Source organism: Calypte anna, chromosome 1 (assembly GCF_003957555.1).
Source record: "Calypte anna isolate BGI_N300 chromosome 1, bCalAnn1_v1.p, whole genome shotgun sequence".
NCBI lineage: Eukaryota > Metazoa > Chordata > Aves > Apodiformes > Trochilidae > Calypte > Calypte anna.
The window spans coordinates 156,029,516-156,051,941 of NC_044244.1; the positions used below are offsets into that span (position 1 = coordinate 156,029,516).

Sequence of the window (22,426 nt, forward strand, 5' to 3'; positions counted from 1 at the left end):
AAACAATCAGTGGAGAGGTGATATCACACAGCTCTGTAGCCTCTAAAATTAAGCACCTGTATGATAAGCACATGATTCTGATATTTGTACAGATCATGATAATGAAGTGGTAGCAAGGTTTTGCAAAGAACTCAGGGTTTAGCTGTGTTTTGATTAACAACTGAAAAAGGACGTTGATTTATAGTTCGAAAAGCAGGAAAAAGGGGAGGAATCTATCTGTTCATAGATAATTTTCTGAGGACAAGAGTACACAGAAATTGATACAGAACATGACCAAAATGTCAAAAAATTTTTTTCTCAAGTCACATTTTCATTTGTCTCATTAGCAATTCATCCACAAAGCATTCAGTCTTCTACTCACATGCTTAATAAATAATGGCATTTTAAACCCCACTGATTTAATTGATGCTTTCATTTTTAAGACCTCTCATAGGTATGAGAATCACAAAATATAATGCATAGAGAAAAAAACCCTACCTGTCCAGGGTAGTATCAGACCTGTATCTTCCAAGTACAGCTTTCTCATCTTCCTTTTCATTTGGGCTGCTTCTATAAAAGACATTACAATGCCATTTTGGTACTGTTTAATTAAACAATTCATCACAAATAAAACAATATTTAATTCTTGAATTAAGATATCATACACTGATTAATGTATGATTAAGATATCGTACATTTCAGACTATCCAGGTGTCAACAGAGCCACCCCTGCATCCACAGCAATGTTCTACTTAAAAATAATTGACATCAGGGTCTGATTTACAGTGGAAACATGTATAGACTAAAACTGAACAAAGCAAGCTCTTGCTATAAACAGGATATATATAGCAAAAGGATATCCAATTTTCTTTAACAATGTCATTAGAAACATGTTCAGATACTCTACTGTACCTGTTTAGGCTATCTTGGGATTTGTATTGATTAAGCACAGCCCTTCCATAGTTTTCATCAGCACTTCAAGAAAAAGAAAGACAGTGGATAGTTAAAATTTTAGTATTAAAATTAAAAAATAGTTTCTTGGTAAAAAATTTTACCTTGATCAGATTCCACTGCTATTTACTACCAATGCAACCACACAAGCTACTCATCTCTGCATTAGATGACTCTAGGCATTTTGGAGTAAGAATTATCTCTTCCTACAATCTGATAGTATAGAAAGGCCCAGATAGTAAGGGCCTGGTCTCAGGTAGAGTTTCTACTTTAATACAGGTCCTAGTTTGCATTACAGTAAATTTCAACTAATTCTGAATTAAGGTCCTTAGAACTTGCCAAGATTTATAATCTTCATGCTTGGAAAGAGAAAAAGTCAGATGCTACTACTCCTGCAACCTAATATATGAAATGTAGGATTTTCCTTGTAGAGCAGATGCCTGACATCTCATTAAATCATCATTTCATCTCAGTACTCAACATTCCCAATAAAAAATTGTCAAAGCCCAGAAGATTAAGACCTCCAGAAGGTAATCAGTACCTCATCAAAATAAGCAAATAATAGTTATTTGATTAAATTTATGTAACTTTGCTTGGTAGCATCATTAAAAGGTAGACATTCCAAGAAAATATGCATAGTATACCAAACTAAATATGAAAGAAATGTATTTAATATCATTCTTACCTTTCCTCTTCAGGCCTCTTCTTTATCCAGCTGTTATCTTGCAAAAGGGTCCGTCGTTTATTAGAATCATGAGCAGCCTGTTGTCTGCTTTTAATTGCCACAGAAGGGCTCTTATTGTCTGCAAACACAGATTAACATGTCTTGAAAGTGAATATATGTGAAAATTCTGGAAAAGTAGATTACTGTTAGAAGGTTGCAATATGTAAAAGTTCATCACAGGTTGAATCTTCAGTTATCACACCTGCTTAGTGCAGACTGCATCCTTGAAAAGTTTGTGGCTTAATCCCTTCATCCTTGAAGGAACCACAGAAGCCCAGTTTATCAAAATTCAATTCAGTTTCATCTTTAATATGAAACAGATCATTGTATTTTTAGTGTAAACAAATACAGTAAGTCTGATAAAGAAACTATGAGATATACATACAACAGTAATTCCAGGAAAGCCAGACTAATTAATCCTATTTCCTGAGGTGGCTTTTGTGGTTTTGGTATTTTTAGATGTGTAACAGGATGCAAATTTTGAATGAAATCTAATCTTGAGGTGATCACATCATCCTCCTACTACATCTAACCCAAAACACACGGATTTTCAGGTTTCTCAAAAGGTTTATACTCTGAAGCTTTTTTCTTGGTGGCTGAATGAACAGAGTCTCTTTCCTAACCAGCTACCTGGTTTTACTGATCTTTTAATAGAAGCAATACCTTTAAAGCCTGTATTTCACATCAGATTTAAATAAAATTAGTATATAGCTTCAAAGGCTAGTGGAAGAGACAGACAGGAATGCACAGTCACATGCTATGGGAACATGGAAGCCTTATTTACTTAAGAAAATGAACTAAAAATGTCTTTCCCCAACAACACTGATATTTAGCATATTGAGGGACAAACCATATAATGTGCAATTGATTTGTGAGAATATAAATTCCTCATTGTACCAAAAAGCTGTTGTTTATCTCCTTTGGTCTCCCTTTAAGAGGTGTTTGGCCCCAAAGCAAGCAAAAATATTCAAAGACTATTGTCCAGTATTCTTTGTTCTTTTTCTTCCCATCTAATTTTCATGTCATCTGCCTGCTTGAGGTAAAGGAGAATATTGTTATTCCTGTTATTGTTGTTTTGACATTCCCCTTTAAAGTGGAAGATTAGAAGTTGTCTCACTCTGAGCATCCATGCAAAAAGAATTCAACACAGCAAGATTTCAGGAGGAATTCATTATCTTGTGTTCAGTAAGGACATCTGACTGTAAAGGTTGTGCATAGAAATACCATACTTCACAGAAATACATGAGGTCAGTATTATGTCATCTTTCAGAGCTGTGTTTTGGCATTCTGCCACAATTTATAAGAAAATGCAGCTCTTGCATTTAATCCAAGAACTTCAGCTGGGCTGATAGTTATAAAAATAGCAACAGTGAATCAAATCATAATAAAGTTATAAAAATAGCCACAGTGAATCAAATCATAATAAAGCACGAAAACATTTCTTTTAAGTGACAATGGCCAAAACTGTTTTTTAAAATATATTTTTCTCACTGAAGAAAAGCAGTGCAGCATGAAGATAAAATTCAGTCTAAAAATATATATCTGACTGTAACTCAAACTTTGTCTGCTCTTATCTGTTGCAATTCACAAGGTATGTCCACACTGCCAAAGAAAAGAAGGCCAGTGAAGGCATTGAAGGACTGGACTCATCATTCCTGTTCGCCTAGTTGCAAGCTTTTTCTGTCTCTGTGCTGGATTAGCTCTCTGCAAGGCTAAGCTGCTAGAGAAGTGACAGACATTTAAGAAGTGTGGCTGTGATAGCACGGATCTGTGTTACTGTCTCTTGACCCTGATGCCAGGTTTTAACTTTGAGATCATTAAGACATAAAGAGGCACATCAAAGATAAGATGAAATTCACAAAAATGTTCTGAGAGTCATGGTAGATTAAATGCAGAAAGTCATTTATTCTCTCTACATGATTACTATACCAGCCTGTTCACTGCCATTAAAGCTAGTTTTTCTATTAAAAATAATTATTAAAATACGACTTTAAGGACTTCAAAAAATGAGCACATCCCAGCCTTGCCTGCAGGGCTCCAGTTGTTAAATAAAATATCTATTAAAATGAATACTTCTTGCAAACTGATGAGAGGAAGGACTCCATTGGTTTAAACAATAGCATTGTCTCAGAGTCTCTGGCAAGAATGGGGGGTGGTTGTAATTGGCAAATAAGACTGTATTAAGAGCATTTTCTCTAAATATTTACTGATCTGAATATACAGATAATACTAGCAATGATTGGGATGTAGTAAGACTTTGATGAACTTACATAAATAGAAAAAAACTTTTCAACATACAGTAATCAAGGATTTGAATGAAGATCCAATAGTAAAAATTATACCTTCATATTCACATAAATACTTAGATTTTCTTAATTTGGTACAATAATAGTCATTGAAAAAAATAGCTAATTTTGGAAACTTGGAAAAGCGTGAATTCAAGTTTATACATTTCAGAGATAAAACTTCTCTACAGCAAGGGTAGCTGATGGAAACTAAAGGAGTGGAAATTATTCAAGCTTCCCTTCATACCAATAGCTTTAGCCAAAGATGTTTTCAGCTCTCTGCAATACATTCTAATCTCTGCTTTATTGTTAGCCAAAACTTCCTCTGAATCTTGAGGAAACAGTCTTCATTGACATGAACATGCATATTTCTATAAATTCAAGAACTATTCAGTATATATCCAGTTATTAAAATTAAGCTTGCATGTACAATATTGGCTTTTTTCCCCAATAGCATTAGAGGAAAACTCTTATCACCTACCCAAAAATCACTTGGATTTCACAGCAATCATGACTTTCTTAGTTGCTTAGTGCAAACGAGGTTTTGGGAAATCTCCTTCAAAGGAGGTAGCCAAGATATTTATATTGTGTTTTCTTCTAAAGAAATGGCACAAACAATTTGCTAATGCATGAAGCCTTTCTTGGGTTTGTTGAAGAGTTCTCATTTCTGGTCTGGTGAATCACTTCCTCAATTCCAGTTAAAACATTAAACAGGGATCTGATACAAGAGCTCAGGTCTCATAAACTCAGGCAGATGGAGGTTATGCCTTTCTTGTTTTGGCAATAAAAAGTTTATGTCCTGAACATGGCAGCAGCCAAGCTGCACCCCACCATGGCTGCACCCATTTTGGTGTACTTAGGCCTGGACCCAAAATAGGTCCTCTTGCGCATCAAAACCTTTAAGCTTTTACAATTATTTCATAGGTTCCAGGGAAATGGAAAATTTTATCATGTTTACAGTTTGCCTCCAGTCATTTCTTTGCGTAGAAAGCAAACTGCAGCCCTCCTCAAGTTTTGTTCCTTCAGAGAAACAAAAAAATCCCACCTGACAATGATTAGATACCTTCTCTTTTCCCTCCCCCCGATTCTAATTTTCCTCAATTTCTCCCAAGCAAGTCAGAGGCAGTGCTGAGCCCTGTGGATGCCCCATCTTCCCACTCGCCTCCATGCTCCCGTGGCATTTCCACAGCCATCAGAGGCCTCAGCAGAACCTCCATCTTGTACCATGCTCCTTGGCTTCCTCCCCCTGCACTGCCCAGAGGGGTGGTTCGGCCCAAATCTTTGCCAGCAAAAGCTGATGCACAACTCCATTGGCTTTGCAACCAGACGGAGTCCCACTGCCTATCTAACAACCATCCTGTCACCACCAGGAGTGCCTGGAATCTGCAGGATGGGCATGGCAATGCTTGGGAAAAGGGGGGGGCCATGCCTCAACCTCTGGAGTGCCCTGAGAGCAGAAAATGGAGACTCAGTTTTACCGCTTCGGTGAGGAGAGGGTTTTTGTATGCTGGAAGCTGACATTTTGTTCAGTGGGGTGTCCTTCTGGAGGAATCTAAAACAAAAACAAAACAAAACAAAACAAAACAAAACAAAACAAATTAAAAAGAGAAAGTTTGTGGTGAGATTAGGATTTAGCCCCAAGCGCAGTTTAACTTTGCCGCTTTGATCACTTCCTCGCACAAGTTTTAAGTCTGACAGGGTGGGATGACAGCACAAACCACAGCTCTCTTTGAACTGAAGACCAGGCATGGTGGTGGCTTGTCCCTCCCTGGTGATGCCTATGTGATTATGTGTGTTCCTGCCCCTGGGTCTCTGCCTGCCACACCACCTCTCCCTCCCTATGCTTGTGAGCTCCTTCCCTGAGAACATGTCTGCTGGTAAGAGCCTCCGGAGAAGGAGAGAGAGTAATAGAGAATGGGGTGAGGTGTTTATCTTCGTGGGGAGATGGTATCAGCCTGTGGCTTGGAGCCATGCCTTGAGTACACATGGGCTCACCCAGCCCTGCTTGAAGGGTCTCACAACCTCAGGTCCAGGAGAGAGATGGTTCTTCCACCCTGTGGCAGTTTTCCAGTCACTGACTTCTTCCCTTATCTCAAATCAGGTTGAAAAATGAGCCCAAGACATCTTTTTTATCTTAATTATTTAGGAGTTGAGCTACTCAAAGGATTTCATGTTATGCTTTGAAACTGTGTTTGGAGTACCAGCTTTCCTACAGAAAGCATCAAGCAGAACATAATGGCATTTAATGACAAAAAAATTCCCTCTTAAGAAAAAATAAGCAGTCCTGACATTGACTTAAGACTGGGGACAAAACTGACCTTCTTAAGCTAAAGGATTCCTTTTTGAAAAGCAGCATTTTCCAAGAAAGCAATGTTAAGCTGGAAAGCTCTCAACCAGCTCCACTGGTCAGGCCGCTAAAATCTACAGAAAACACCAGAAACCAGTTTTTGTGACAAGAGAAGTCATTAAAAATCAGAAATATTCCCACTTCTCTGGGTGACACAGTTTTGGCTTGCTTTTTTTGTTTTTTTGTTGTTGTTTGGGGTTTTTTTTTTTGCAGATGTCAAGTTTATTGATCAGTCACTTAAAGTAGAGTGGATTGAGAGGCCAGAGCCTGGGGCTGTTTCTTTAATGATAGAAAGTGAAGATGTTGAATTTTGGCAAAATCTTAGCAATGTAATGCTGACAGCAAAGCATATAAAACAATTGGATGCCACAATGAATTACACTTAGACACAACTTTTGTTTCTTATTGCTAAAAGAGCTTATAATTACTGAGAAAAGAGCAAGAAACCAAAACCTGGATGTAAACAAATACAGGTCTTTTTAGAAAGTAAAGATATAAATGCAAAAATAATATCAGAGTCCAAAAGACTACATTATATCTCTCCCTGTTGTGAAATTCCAGATGTCTGTAAGATTTTAAAATTCTGGCATGTTGACTGGAAGGCTCTGACCCAATATCCTTTCTTTTAACCTTAGCTGTTGCTGATAAGCATGCATTGGCACAGTGTATGCCAAAAACATGTGACTGCTGGATATTGTTCCCACCCAATAAAAATATGCTCTGGGCTATGGTGAGCTTTATTTATTTTGCAATAACTTATAAAATATCTTTCAAAATCACTGATATAAGGTTTTAAGCAGATATGTATTGAGTTTTCTAGAAACTGTTCAGGTAGGCTATCAAGCAATCTGTTTCAGGTAATAACCAATCTTGCTATAAATTTTCCTGAACTGTCAAAGGTGATAGAGGGGACTCTTATTTATTTATGTTTTCTGCTTAGCAACAGGCAGAAGTTTGAAACTGGTCTTTATTTCAGTCAGTCCCAAAATAATAGGAAGCTTGACATTTTGGTATATTTCACAAACAATGAGCGCTGGCACTTTTTCATCTGCAGAAAAACCAATAGTTTTGTACAGAAGAAACTTGGATTTATTGTCTAAGATTTTTAAAGCCATTTCCATAAAGCCTTGAAAATGGAGCCCTCCTTTGTGGAAAATAAAAGTGGTCATTCTAAAGCCTAGAATATCTTGTTAAAAGTACATATTTTGCAGTTTTATTATTTCTCATTAAAAATACCAGGAAACTGCTATGCAGACTTCATGCTATACTACAGTCTTCTTTTCCACAGGTTCATGGTGGGATCTGAAATTTCTCACAGAACTGGGAAGAAAGTATCATGTCTTTGTTTCAAAACAAGAAAGCTTTGTACATAAAAATTTTTGCCAAAGTAAAAATCCATAGGGTTGGGGCTTGTGTTTAAAATTCACAGTCACTACAAATGCATTAATGGCACTGAGACCCTGGAAGAAAATGGAAAGGTTTGCAGCTTCCACTTATATTCATGCATGACAACAGAAAATCCAGCACGTCTCTTTCATTCCCCATCATGTTATTGAAGCTGCTTTGTCTCATGTCCTAGGTTAAATTTTTTATGTTTTTAGGGCAAAGCAACATTTCTGTTGCACATGTATACAACATCCAGAATAAACTACTACCTAGTCTGCCAGCCTGAAATTAGTGTGCATAAATGAATGTAAGAAACAGGCACACTCCCTTTTATAGTCAGCACTGAAAATGTGCCAGGTGCTCTGAAATTTTAGAACCAGGCATTTTAGTCTTACAGAATACTGCCGTATTGTCCTCAAGGTTTACTTCTTGCTTCTGAACTTTCTGATTGCATATCAAAGATTAACGCATTAAAATTTAAAATGTTAATTAAAAAAAAAATCCTTCTTTAGTCTCTCGCACAGACAATTAAGAATCATCAGAGTAAGATTTAAATTTCAAGACCTTAGAAATGATAAGAATCACGTATAAGGAGGCAGAATACAATTCAAAGCATTTTCTTCTTGGTCTTCAGTATTGTGAAGTAAGTATGTGTGTCTCTGTGTGTGTGAGGAGAGGGGAATGGACAGAAGATTGTGAGAATCACATCGGTTGAAAAACTTCAGCTCTGACAAATCTGGAAGCACCACATTATTCACACATTAGTCAACTGCTAATCTTCAGTCCATAGTTAAAGGGAGATAAAAAAAAATAACTTTGTAAATGAATCTGTAAGAAAGATACGTCACTGGCTTCCAAGGTATAGCATAGTAGTAAATTATATTTCAGGCATTCTTAATAAGACCTCAGCCTCTGAAGCAAAACAACTCAGCTGGAATGCAAAACAAAAACAAACAGGAATGCAGCTCCAGTGTAATTTGCATTTAAAAACAGCGTCAGGAGACTTTAAAAGAAAACTAAAACTGCCCCAGCCAGTCGAATGAGCAGTTCCCCGAGTGGAATCCTGGGTTCAGACTCTCTTCCATTTGGTGGTAAATACAAATGCAGTTCCAAAGAAATCCAGAAAAAACTTCACACGTGGCTTCAGGGAAAGTCGAATGCCCCTCCAAGCTGGTAAAAAGTTATTTAGAAAGCAGCATAGGTCTCCAATTCTATTTTTATCACAAATATCTATATTCACACTTCTACATCTACTTTCCACATCCTGCAGTGAATGATCGGCAGAAGACCTCAGGCCTGCCTTAAATTTTCAAAGCTAGACCTTCTGGTTTTCAGCTGGTCTGAACACACCTGTTCTTCCAACAAGGAGTCCTACTGCCTTCCTTCTGTTCTTGGCTGTAGCTTTCTACATAAATAGATTTCACATATATGCATTGCTGTATTAAAAAAAAAAATACATAAGAATTTCACAAACATTTCCGGTAGAGTCATGTTTTCCACATCAGACTGAACTAGTTACGACCAAAAAAACCTCTTTGTTCTTTGGCTTCTGGGTATGACAGTAATTAAGACTTTATTTATAAATATTCAGTTTAAATGTATTTTGCTTTTAATAAACAATATTTCTTTCCACAGCTTAAAGGTACTGCACATCATCACACTGTATAATAAATAAATCAACATAGTAGATGCTGAGGGAGTGTGGAGGGAGGCACACCTTTAAAGCCAAAATACCTTTGTTTTTTTACTGAAGATTTTCATATGAAGGACTGTCAAATCTGAGTGCCTAAAATAGTAAAGTTCATACTGCTATTAATGAAGTGGATGATACAAAATGTTGTAGGTGAACAAATAGTTAAAAAAAAAAATTCATAATTCTCTTGCCTTCCAGCACTTTATGCTGCATTGCCAAAGCATCTGGATTGCAAAGGAGCTGATGAGTTTGGCAAGTCCACATAAAATGCCAGGTGGAAAAAAACAGGTTTCTTACACATGGCCCTGCAAAGCCACAGCTTCCTGACTACTGTTTACTACAGATCCTTCAAGTTCCAGCGTTTCAAAACCAACGAATATCTACCATATAAAAAAGAAAATAGACATATAATTTGTTCTTTCTTTATCCCAAATATGAAACTTTCCACCAAAACTGCATCTTCTTAAAGGACTACTCTGCTCTGAAGTAAGATGAACGTTCAGTATCTTATGAGTAATCAGAGCTCAAAATTTTAGAATTATTCCATTAGAAGCCTAATAAAAGGCTATGAAAAAAGTAATTTTCCACACCATTTGTGTTTTAACCCATTTCCTTGCTTTCACTGCAGCACAGGAGAAATTCTATATAAAATAACTTGGTAAGAGAATAAAACAAAGGCTCACCTCAGCCTTATTTTTTGGTTTGGTTTCGATCTTTTGTTTAGTTTTCCATTGTAGTGCTAATTCTATAGTACATGGCTTATGAAATAAATGTGGGGAGGAAGATATTTTAAACAAAAGCACATTTGATTCTACTTAATCACAGTCATGAAGCACACTGGAGTATTTCCTTGGAGTCAGGTCAGCAAACTTTGTTATTTTCTCCATCATTTCTCTTGAATATCATAAGACCTAGTTGTGTGAGCAAGCAACTGATTAAAACCATTCTGACTTGAGACTGGCTAAAGATCTCTAGAACTTAGAAATAAGGCACAGGGAAGAACAACATAACAACTGCTCTTCTAGGTAGCCATCCTAGGTGAAATCTTTCTGATTCAGAAATCAGTACCAATTGTGCTGTTCTCTACATCCATAATTTCTCCCCTCACATGTCAGGAGTTCTGGGCTGTCAACCTGGCAACTTATATTTCAACTCAAAGAAGAATTTCAATTTCTAAACATGGCTTTCCTTTTTCATTACAGATAATCCCTGTTTTTCAAAGTACCATCATATCTAGAGTTAGCCAGGGATGTGCCATCCTTCACACTTCCAAACTTGCTATATCAGTCAAGCATATGATCTCCTCAACAGCCTTAAGGGCCCTCTCTGTCAGGTGCAGATTTGTAAGCACAGCTGGTACTGCACTTTGTCCCTACAAAATTGTCACCAGAACCCACTGCAGCTGCTCAGAACTGTGGGTTCTGTCACAAACAGGTCAGGACACAAAACAGAAAGAACAGGGTTGCTACCTCAGCACAGTATCATGGGTGTACTCAGGGCTTCACAAATAAACATCTGAGTATCACTAATGTGCCTCAAAATTATAAGTAAAATTATTGCTGTCCTTTTGCTGAAAACTGCATGTAAAAATAACTACATTGATTTTACAGACAGTATACAACATGTTCTGGAATTACTCTTTTTTTTTTCCTTTTTTTTCAAGGGTTACACATCAGAGTCAGATCTGTATAATGCATTTGTAAACTTCTGGAATCAATATATTTTGTTTAAAATAGTACTTTACAGTTAAGGCCACAGGATTAGTAGCAACTCTCACAGAGAACAGGAATAAAGTGCATGTGTGTAAAAGAGAAAGGCAAGGTTAGAACAGGCAAGGCAGGATGAGAGAACACGTGAATGTACAACAGAAATCATTCCTCTGAAGCTGAAAGAGCTCCCAAAACTGGTTTTTCAGGACGTAGGCGGAGGAGATTGTGTTTTGAAAGAAATAAAGCTTTGGAACTGTCACTAATGTAAAATCAGCTGCTAAGTCAGAACCCAAATTCATATGTGTTTTCAAATTTGAAATATATGCTTAGACATAAATGGCATTTGGAATGGAATGTGGAAGGGAGATGATAATTTTAAATTTTTTTCTTCAACTGTTTCCTTTCACTTTGTTTGATTCTAAATGAAGAATCTTCCTGTTTAGACGTGGATTCAGTTCATGTTAGAGATAAGCATTGCATCAAAGCAGAATGGGCATTTTTACTATACCTTTTGCAAAGATAGAAATGAAAGCAAACTGTTGCTAATTTTTTTCCTAAAACCATATACTTGAAGCAGATGGAAGTATGTGAGATTTTTAACGCTCTTTAATTTTAGATTAAAAAGCCAAAAAAAGAATAAGGAAACAATAAAATGAACCAATGAGTAGAAACTACATTAAAACAATAATTCATCAAAAGTAGTCTGAACAGTGAGTTTCTCATCAGAGAAATAGCACTGGAATAAAATAAAATCAGCAATGTGATGTAAATAATGAAGTAATTGAGATAGCACAGTCAAGAAAATATTTCAGAAATGTCAGGGAATCTGAGAACTGAAACTGAGACACAGAGAGCTGAGTTTTCATATTCAGTTTCTCCACACTTCTTGGAAATCTTTGAAGTGGGATCCACAGCTGTACACTAATAAATCACAGAACCCCCCAAAATGTGGAACTTTCAATACATGGTACATAAAACCAGAAAAATAAACATTCTTACCTAGATAAGATGGAAACTAGTGTCCTAGCTGGGCTCAGTGTGGTAACTCAACCTGGAGATACCTGGAAGTGAGGTACAATCAAAGCAGACTGAGAGCTGAACTGTTGTTCCCCATCCAGCTGTCTGAAAAGTCAAGAGATTTCTTCTTCAGAGGCTGAGTCACTTAAGGAGGAGGTAGGAGGTGTGGAAAAGGGTGGCACCTTGTAGAAATACCAAATCAATTAAAAGTACCTGGGAAGTTGTTATATTTGTGTGCTTGCTGTACTTTTCAAGTGCTGAAGGGCTGGGTTTCACCAATTCAAATGTTTTCACAGACTTTGAAATAGAAAACCAAGCAATTACTATTTTGAAAAATACTCTAGGCTCATTTGGATTTTCTACAGAAATATGGATTGCAGAGTTAAAGGGCTGCTTCTTAGCTCGAAGGCTTTGGATATTTACAGAGGTGAACATAAAAAACACTGGATTGCATCAAAGAAAATTCTGCAGAAGTGTTACGAGAGGCAACATACTCTGGAATCTGATATGCATTAAGTTTTGTGCTGTTTGAATATGTGGGCAGAGGCAAAAGATCTGTGGGGGAAAACCCTCCCACATGAGATCTTAAGTCCCTCTTAGCTGTGAACATTTGCATTCTCATTCAGTACAGCCAGTAATTAACAGGAAGGAGAGAGGAGACTGCCTTCACCACTTCTTTTTTTTATTTTTTTTTCCTTTTTTTTCATTTTCCTCCCTTTACAATTGCTGCAATACCTTTCTCTGTAGATTGAAACTGTCTTACTATTAATAAATACACTAGAAGGGAACAAATTTCCTTATAGAAATGCTATATACAGCCCTATGGGTCTGTTTAAGATACAGTCTGTTTTCAAAGTGTCTTATACAAGCCCACACTTCTCCTATGTTTGTGGAGGTTTTGTATTGAAATATTTGAGATGCAGTTATATTCTGAGTACCCTTTATGTCTTTTGTGAAAATTAAGATTTTTTTTCAACATAGAAAAAAGGAAATTGACACAAATTACCTTAGTAAATGCCTTCTTAGCTATATTTCTAGTCCTTGTTTTTGCTGATCATTACCTCTGGATAGGCTTGGTAATTAGTAGCATGAAAATATTGTCTAAACATTTGTTATATCTGATAAAACACAGCTGATGAAGCAGAGTGGTAGACAAGAAAATTCCAAGTATAAACTGCTCACTACCACAAGTTTCAGAATTAATGAATACAAACAAGCAAACCCTTCTGAACTTTGTACATCTCACCTGTCAGGTTTCGGAAAGTGAAAAATACTTGTAGGAGTCCCGGCATGTTCAGGTATACAGTACTATCTGTTTATCTTTTCATGATCAAGAATAAAATTTTGCAAATGCATCGCTTTACAGACACATTATGATTTTACAGTTTTAAAACACCTGCCTCCCAAATGACAGAGTTGTCTTTCCTCAGGAGCAATGTCCAATGGGAACAGCTTAAACAAAGATCTACATACACTCTGAGTTGAAACAGACAAATAGCTTAGATTTATACTAACAACACTTGAGACTACTCATAACTTTTAGTTTTGAAGTAGTGTTTTTTTTCCACAGTCCTGGTGCTAGAGGGTATTAATTTGTCATCATTTTATATTCAATGAGAAGAGTTCTGCTTATAAATCAGAGAGAAGCTTAACCTGTCTCATAGCACTGCCTGCTTTAGCCCAGCTATTTAAGAAGCAGAAAAAGAGATGCAATCAATACAGTCTGGAGAAATAGAATTCCTATTTTCATGTATTTATAAACTTTCAACACAGAGAAGAAACCATGAGGCACAACAATCCAGTTCTGCTACCCAAAATAAGCCAGAAGCTTATTCTTGGACAGTCCTAGCTAAGTCTTTAGTGGCTGGCAAAATGGAATAGACTCTCTAGAGGAAAAGCCTATGGTACTGACCTGAGCTTAAGAAAAAAGCAGACGAACTGTCTTTAATTGGCTGACCTGCAAAAACCAATAGATTCAATAGATGAGTTTTTATATTAGTTATGCTGATTACAAAGATGAAAAATAAAGCTTCTTTTTTAATTAAAGCAAATGCAGCTTACTACTAATCATTCAGTCTGATTTGCTCTGTGGAAATCACATACAAGTATTGTACTTGGTAAATAAAGAACATACGATGCAGTGTCATGTATAAGGAATCAAATATTTTCAGTATAAGCATGCAGTGAAAGTGACTCAGATTTTTTTTGTAAGAGCAAACTTCCCATTCTCTGGAAAGTTCAATTTTCAGAGAGTCAGAGGAACTCAAGCTTTGCTTCTGGATCTCAGTATAAAAAATAAGATGTACTACAAATGCATCCATCCCTGGATTGTATGAATCTTTCCGCAGTGAGATTTAAAGGACTGCGTTGATTTAAATCTCTGTTTTAATTATCTATTCTAAGGTCCTTATTTAATTGAGCGAAGGATAGAAATATAGATATAGTGAAATTTAATTGCTTAGACTATCTCATAACTTTAATTATGTCTCTTTTATACCCTTTGTAGCTCACAAGAAAATTCCCCAGTTGAAGCATGGATAGCATTCTCAACACAGATTTTTCAGCAGTGTCAAAAAGAGCAATGCAAAACATGCAATTGTGTTTATGTTTCTGTCCATTGATGACTTTTAATCAAAGGATGTAATTTACCTAATCTGCTTGTTCACAGCATTGGGCCATGTTTTACTATTGATTTGCCAAAGCTCAAAGATTTATTTTTTTTTACTTCAAACACTAAAGTGCTTTGGTGACAGTAAGTAACTAATTTCATACCTATCACCACAATGTCTATGTAATGTTCTTGGGAGCTAGGTTAATCGTCTGCTCTTTCTTGTCATTCTAGCAAGAAAAAAGAACTTCTCTGAAAAGCTCATGAAACAGAAATGGCCACATCCTCAGCTGATCTAACAGGATATAACTCCACCAAAATCCTTCTGATAGCTTAATTTGTATGAGTAGAGTGTATGGCCTGGCATCATTCGTGAAAGAAAAGAAGAAATGTCTTGAAATTCCTCCCTACATTAACTCCTCTTTTTAACAGATTAATAAAAAGCAATGGGGACACATTGCTGAATCAGAAGTCACTGTCTCTTGGTGCTTAAACTTCTGGCATATTTTGGACACCATTCCTAGCAAGCTCATTTTAAATACCTCATCAACATACTCTTAGGCTTGTCATCCAAAGAATTCTTAAAATGTCACCTAAGAGACTGCCAGTAGGTGATGTTTACATATAAAATTGTAGCGGGAGGAGCCATTCTTGCTCCTGAAGCTTGACAAGCTGCTGGTCTCTTCCAGGACTCCAGCCACCACACAGCGCTTCCAGGGTAGAAGTATAGCGGGAAGAGCCTTTCTTGCGCCAGAGGCTCGACGAGCTGCTGGCCTCTCCATGCCTCGCACCAGAGTGAGCTGAGGTGCCTTCTGTGGGTGTGTGTCCCACCTTTATTGGCCCCCTGGTCTTGCTCATGCCCAATAGGGGCCTGTCCTAATCAGGCACAGGTGGACTCACACCCACTCTTTGGCAACTCAAGGCACCTGGTTGACAATGTCTCTCTACATAAAATAGACTAGCACTGGCAGAAAAGTGAACATACCTAGTTCAGAAATACCATAATTTATATTTTAATGGCTTATGCAGTGTTATGCATAGTCAAATGCACGTATCACCCTACAGTGGGTTATCCTACTTCCCAGTCCCCTCCTTTCTCTTAACAAGATGTTTGTGTTCTGTGTACTTAACTTTAGTTCATACTTTTCTATTCTATGTCCCTTGATTGCATTTTGTCTGCATGATTTCCCTGTCAATTTTTGTTGAGTTTCCATTCTGAAGTACAAAACGTCCTGAAAAATATTGTTCTACCTCCAGATCCTTATCAAGATTTGTAGGATGGCTGTCACATGAAAGGAACATAATGCAGCCCAGCCCTATCAAGCTTCTATGTAGATTCACAAGAAAGAGGCAGGAATGAGCAGTGACTCAGCAGGCAACTTTCTGGGCAAATACCATTCTGTGACTCCTCCCAAAAAGGGAGGAATATGCTGCTGAAAATATTTTTTTCGTACACCTACTCCTCCAAAAGTAAAGTTCTTTAATATTTCACTTTCCAAGTAGGATTGGTAAGTTCTAGGTTATAAGATGCTATTATTATAATTGGTGTGTCCAAAATATTTAAAGACATCCTAGCAAATGCTGTTCAAATTTTATCTTAAAGATACAAATAAAACTGCTGCAGTTAACCTATAAAGTTAAACATAGCATGGCTTGTATGTATATTGTTAAACTGGCTTTCCAAAAAGAACTGTGTGGCCTAATTTGCACTCCTAATGGACACAGTCTAAGCCTTCTACTGGAGACATCCACATCCACGTTTTTTTTCAGAGATACATAATTGGCAGGAATGAAACTTTGTCAAGGTGTGTGCATAATAATGGTGTGGACAAACAGAGGGTTTTGTTCAAGCTCAGGTCCTACCCCTACTCAGTTAGCAATTTGGTCCTACTCATTGGATCTGATCTTTCCTAAGAGAATTGTGTTTGACGTAATTCATATCACATGATGACTAAAACTAAACATTCTAAAACACCTAGGTAGGTGTCAGCAGTGAATGATGGCCAGGTGCCAGGCAGCACTTAGAAGGCAGATGTCATGTAGTTAGCTAATTAACCTTTATCGGAAAGGTGGGTTGCACATCTGTGCCACCCACACATTTTTTCTTGCTTAAACTTGGCTTAAGATCACCTATATAAATATATGTATATATATATATATATATATAGGCAGCAGTTCTAACACTTCCATCAAAAGGGCAGAGGTCATTTAGCGAAAAAATGCAGCAAATCAGATACAATACAACTTAACAGAAAAGCAAGTGGTATTCATGGCACAGGTTGACACCTTCCTCTTGAAGGTAGCTAAAACAAGGACTGCTCCACCCTTAATTCCTACTCCAGCCCTGCATAAAATAAAGGGATGCTTGGGACTTGTGCTACCTCTAAGTACAGAGGTACTTTTCAGGCCTGGCCAACATAATTAATGAAGAGAATATGGTGCCCATGGGTACACCCTTACCTAAGAGATACCTATGACTCAGAACCAGGACTGAAAAGTTTTTGTGAAACCCACTATCACTCATGACTGTGACAGCTAGTTTGAGCTAGGACAGAGGTAATTTTTTTTTGCCCAGCCCTTTATTTTTTTAAGGCCAGCCCTGCCTTAAACAAAATATCACTTAGCCTATGGGTAAACATAAGTTCAAGTCATTCCTTCTTTTGACAGCAGCCCATTTTTACCAGCAGACTACCTTAACTATTCAATTATAAGAAATTTTTCATGGGAGGGAGCACAATTACCTGAGTTTTTCTACTTCCCTATAGTTCAAATATTCACTGGAGAGAGAATAATGTTAGAGTCCTTTTCCTATGACATAGAGATATTGGTCCCACCACTGCTTAAATGAATATTTAGGTATCATATATGGAAAACTTCCTTTTCTTTCTATATTACACTTTTCAGAATTTTATCACTCGAATGATTAAAAAAAGTAGAGAAGAGTAATTCTGTAATATCATGTAGAGACAGATGTTGTCCAGAGGCAGAATAAATTAAAGTCACTTTCAGTAGATTGTGTTACTGTCAATGTGCCATTTCAGTACGCCTGACATGAAACAACAGCATGCACCAGAGATACTGTTGTGTCTTATGGATTAACTTTTGCCAGCTCATTTAAACTTCCCCTGCTATTTCCAGTTGCTTTTCCCCTGGGAAGACCTTTCAGCTGGTTAAAGTGAGATATGCAGTCTGATTGGTTGACCACACCTTCCCCAGTACAGGAAGGAGCACTGACAGAGCATTTTCATATGCAGTTCTTAAATGCTAAGCACACCTTATGACGATGCAGATGTTTTTGGCAGCCCATTGTTCTCCCTCAAGGTGTGGCAAAGTTCACAAACTAAAGAGGGAAGAAAAAAAATTGCTATAAATAGTATGCAAAACATCTAAATCTTTTTGTTGCCTCTAGTTGCCAGAGAAAATGGTAGAGCTGTGTCTCCTGCTCTCGTATCTAAAAATGCCTGGCAGAGAAAAATGCTAATCATAGTAGGTGCCAGCATATTCCATGGAGATGCAGTCTTCAGTGTCACTGGGCTTGCTTTCCCCACAATTTGAATAGCTCATTACTCTGCAAATGGGTGAAATATCTTGCAGAAGTCCCTGAAATTCTGGTCCATAGCATGCCAAGTATGCATATCTTGATCTTGCGCCACTGTCATTACTACCTTAGATAAAAGTAGTCCACTTCTGGGCCCCTCAGTTCAAGGACAAGGAAAGAGTCCATTGCAGAGCATACAAGATGATGGAGTGGAAAATCTTCCTTATGAGGAAAGGCTGAGGGAGCTGGGTCTCTTCAGCCTGGAGGAGAATGAGGAGCGACCTTATCAATGTTTATAAATACATAAAGGGAGAAAGCCAGGAGGGTGGTGCCAGGCTCTTCTCGATTATGCTCAATGATAGGACAAGAGGCAATGGATATAAACTTGAGCATAGGAGGTTCCATATAAACAAGAGAAAAGATTTTTTCACTGTGAGGAACAGGCTGCCCAGGGAGGTTGTTGAGTCTCCTTCCCTGGAGACATTCAAAGCCCACCTGGACACGTTCCTGTGTGACCTCCCTGTAGGTGACCCTGCTCTGGCAGCGAGGGTTGGACTCGATGATCTTTTCAGGTCCCTTCCAACCCCTGACTTTCTGTGATCTGTAAAGAACACAAAGAGTTACTGATAAAATCAGTTACTGAGGGAACATTGTACTGAAAATCTGGCTAAGTCAAATGACATCTGCGTAGTACCAACGGAACGGCTGTAACCAGTTTAGTAGTTTATGTTATTGATAGCCTATTTGTTAAGGTGTCACTGTCATCTGAATTAACAAAGAACACTCATATGAGTGGCTAAAGAAATGAAAATCACCAATAGTAGTGGGAGTGTGAGGATTATGATCAGATGTGCTTTTTTCATCAAAGAGTAAGAAAGACTTCATAACATCCCCATGACCTAAATGCCGCCACTGAGAAGGCTCTGGGAAAGAACTCACAGTGCTGGTCTCAGGGAAAGACATTTTGTTCAAAGTTTTTACAGGAGAACTGAAGGGAGGGAAAGTTTCTTCCTGCTCCCTATCTGAAATTTTCTTTTAGCAATTAATTGGTCATAGGTACTGTAAATACATAGGAGACAACATCCCCCCAGGCTGTTCCTTTTATGTTGCAGATAAGGAGATTTATCTGCCCCATTAAATGATTTCCATGTGAGGAACTTCATATTACACTTATCTGATAGATTTGGTTTCTCTCCTTGTCCTGGTATTGTGCTTGGATTACCTGCTAGGGCTAGGCAGCTTTTTCTCTGGTAACGATCATTTTTTCCTTGCACTATTTGGATCAAATTTGCTGTCGGAGAACTTGATTGTTATTTGAAAACCTATATGGAAATGTTATACCTACTAAAAAAAAAAAACAAAACAAAACAACAGGGAACTGATATCTACCCAGTTAATGAAATCATTCTTTGTCAGGTGGTCTCCACTCCACTGTTAACAGCACACAAAACTGCTACATGTGCCAGCCAAATATAACAGCTTGTGATCCAGTTCCCTATCCCCATCAGAGCTGAATGTGAGCATGGAAGAAGGCTCAGCACAAGGAGGACGTGGATGCAGTGAGTCCAGAGAAGGGCCACAAAGATGGTCAGAGGGATGGAGCACCTCTCCTGGGAAGACAGACTGAGAAATTTGGGATTGTTCAGACTGGAGAAGACAGCAATCCAGGGAAACCTTATATCAGACTTCCAGTACCTGTTCCTTTTCCTACAGGAAAGCTGGGGAGGGACTTTTTACAAAAGCATGTAGTCATAGGACAAGGGTTAATAGCTTTAAACTGGAAGATGGTAGATTTAGGTTGGATATTTGGAAGAAATTCTTACCTGTGAGGGTCGTGAGACACTGGAAGAGGTTGCCCAGAGAAGTTGTGGATGCTGCATCCCTGGAAGTGTTCAAGGCCAGGTTGGATGGGGTTTTGAGCAACCTGGTCTAGAGGGAAATGTCCCTGCCCCAGGGGGCTGGAACTAGGCAATCCTCAAAGTCCCTTCCAACCCAAACCATTCTGTGATTTGTGAAGAAAGACAGGCTGTTCCCCATTCCTGCTAAATATTGGCTGTGGTACAGCCAGCACAGAAGGGCTCTCTGTAGAAAAGTTGTTAGAAAATGTGTTCCAAAATCAGAATCTGCACAAACAAGATAAAGGCCAAAAATGTCAATCTGAAAGGATGGAGTTGAAGTTAAAATGTTTAGAGAAGTACAAAAAAAAAGACAGTCAAGGATTCTGAATTACTTCACACAGACAACAAATTCATCAGCTAAGCCCCTTTTAGTCTGCTGAAGTGGTATCTGAAAGGAAGTACAAATGATCTAAAAATCACAAACAGTATGAGTAGGGTGTATTTCAATTCTTCCCCAGTACAAAATCTATTTGGCATCAAAGGTAAGATAGTAAGAAGTAAAAGGAAAAAAAAAAGAAAGAAAGAAAGAAAAATAGGTGTTTCTTCCTACAATACGTATGTAAGCTTCTGCAGGAAGCAACTGAAGAGCATTGGGCTACATGGACCTTTGGGCTGACTAAGGACTGCCACTCCTATGTTATGTCCCTATGACATGTGTAAGGCAGATAAGTAAAATTACATTAAAATTACTTCTGATTTTTTTTATATTGCTGTAAAAAATTAGCAGTAGGTGATACCAGATTTTATAGAATGCTGATGCTTTCGGTAATAAAATAAGCCACTGTCCCTAGTGAAGGGGCTTTCATTCATTCCCTCAGCTGTCATTTTAGTTTTAGTACTGTCATTTTAGTTTCTTCAGACTGAATTTCTTTAGTTGCTTGATATGTGTGGACTGTATGTATACAGATAAATACAGAGAGCACCACATTTTGTTAGCACATATTTAAGACTCTTTCCTTACTCATAAATACCTTTGCAGTCAAAATAAAATTGTTCATCTGTTCAAATAACAGATAAAATAACAAGGCAGATGATATGTGTTGAAATATAGGTCATCTGCAGGAGTAAAAATGTTATCATGGAAGTGGCATCTTCCTTCACATTCCCCTCCCAGCTTCTTTAGAGATGAATTCAGCTGTCTCATAGTCCTGCCTTGTCCACAGAATCACAGGGATTAATATCTAAGCATATTCCAGGGGATAAATTTCAGGTGGTGATTTCAATCACAAACAGAATGATGTGAAAGAAAGGAGAATAATTTTCTTCAATAAACACATTTGCAAGTAGGGCTTCATGGGCTGGGAAGCTGAAGAAACAACTGAGCTCTCTTCTTGCCTTTAAAAAACAATCGCCTTTTAAACTGGCCAGTAGACTGGTAGAATGATGAGAAAGTTGTTAATACATTTTAAGTATTGACTTCTTCCTCTTTATTCGGAGTAAATGATATTCTCCTGACTAAATGTTTTCAAAATTGTGAGTACTTTCAAAAGAATTTTGGCAGAAAAATCTTATACATGAGTTTCAATGTAGATTGCACTAAGAATTGAGCTGAAGTTTTTTTCATTTGTTTTGGTTGCTGTTGTTGTTAAGTGCAATGAAAACAAGGCTGGGCTCTGAAACAGGATGATTTAAAAATAATTTGGATGATATTACAAGGGAAAGAGTCAGAAGAGTGTTATTATGATTGTCTGGATGTAATCATGGAGTCCCAGATCATTTCCTGAAGTTCCACAGTGCTATAGGAGCATCCTGTGAAGCAGCCAGTAATTTCAAGCGTGGGCTGCTCTGGATCCACATGCAGGCTTTTAGCCTTAGAAAACTAAGTGGCAGTTTATGTCTAAGTAAATAATCTGAATTCTACTCAATGAAAGGAGAAGCCAAACTGGTGACAGCTAATTTCAAATGCTTTTCCTCGGAGCTGGGTGAGACTTTCCGTCACAGGCCCTATTTAACAAAAAAGCTAGGCTACATCAAAAGCTAGTCCCTAATGTAATGCATCTCACTCTAATGTAGATGACTAAAGTAGGTCAGAGCATTGGGCTCCAGAAGTTACTCTTTCTCCTCACTGTCTTGAAAGGGAGCCTGAGATGACAAGTCAGATGTAGGCATCTCCATTCTAAACACCTAGACATGCCAGACGGATCCTACGTAATGGCAGGATTTCAAATAAGTGTTTTGCTCTTCTAGAAATGAATGACTTCTTGCCAAATTAAAATGAAAAAGGAAACAAGCATGCAGACTTTATTTTTTTTTTTCTGTGTCTAGCCAAAATTCAAGTCACAAAGCTCATT

At 37.7% G+C, this 22,426-nt stretch overlaps 1 protein-coding gene across 1 annotated transcript in view; it reads right to left on the reverse strand.

The window, feature by feature from the left end:
• Window positions 1-12,110, reverse strand: part of SCEL (sciellin) — a 48,829-nt gene extending 36,719 nt beyond the window's left edge. The window contains exons 1-5 of the mRNA XM_030466408.1: window positions 12,074-12,110; window positions 5,418-5,491; window positions 1,616-1,733; window positions 892-954; window positions 478-549 (exon numbers count right to left, since the gene is read on the reverse strand). Of these exons, the coding sequence (XP_030322268.1) occupies window positions 478-549; window positions 892-954; window positions 1,616-1,733; window positions 5,418-5,460 (296 nt within the window). The 5' untranslated portion in view covers window positions 5,461-5,491; window positions 12,074-12,110. The remainder of the gene's footprint in view (window positions 1-477; window positions 550-891; window positions 955-1,615; window positions 1,734-5,417; window positions 5,492-12,073) is intronic.
• Between the last annotated feature and the right edge of the window lie 10,316 nt (window positions 12,111-22,426).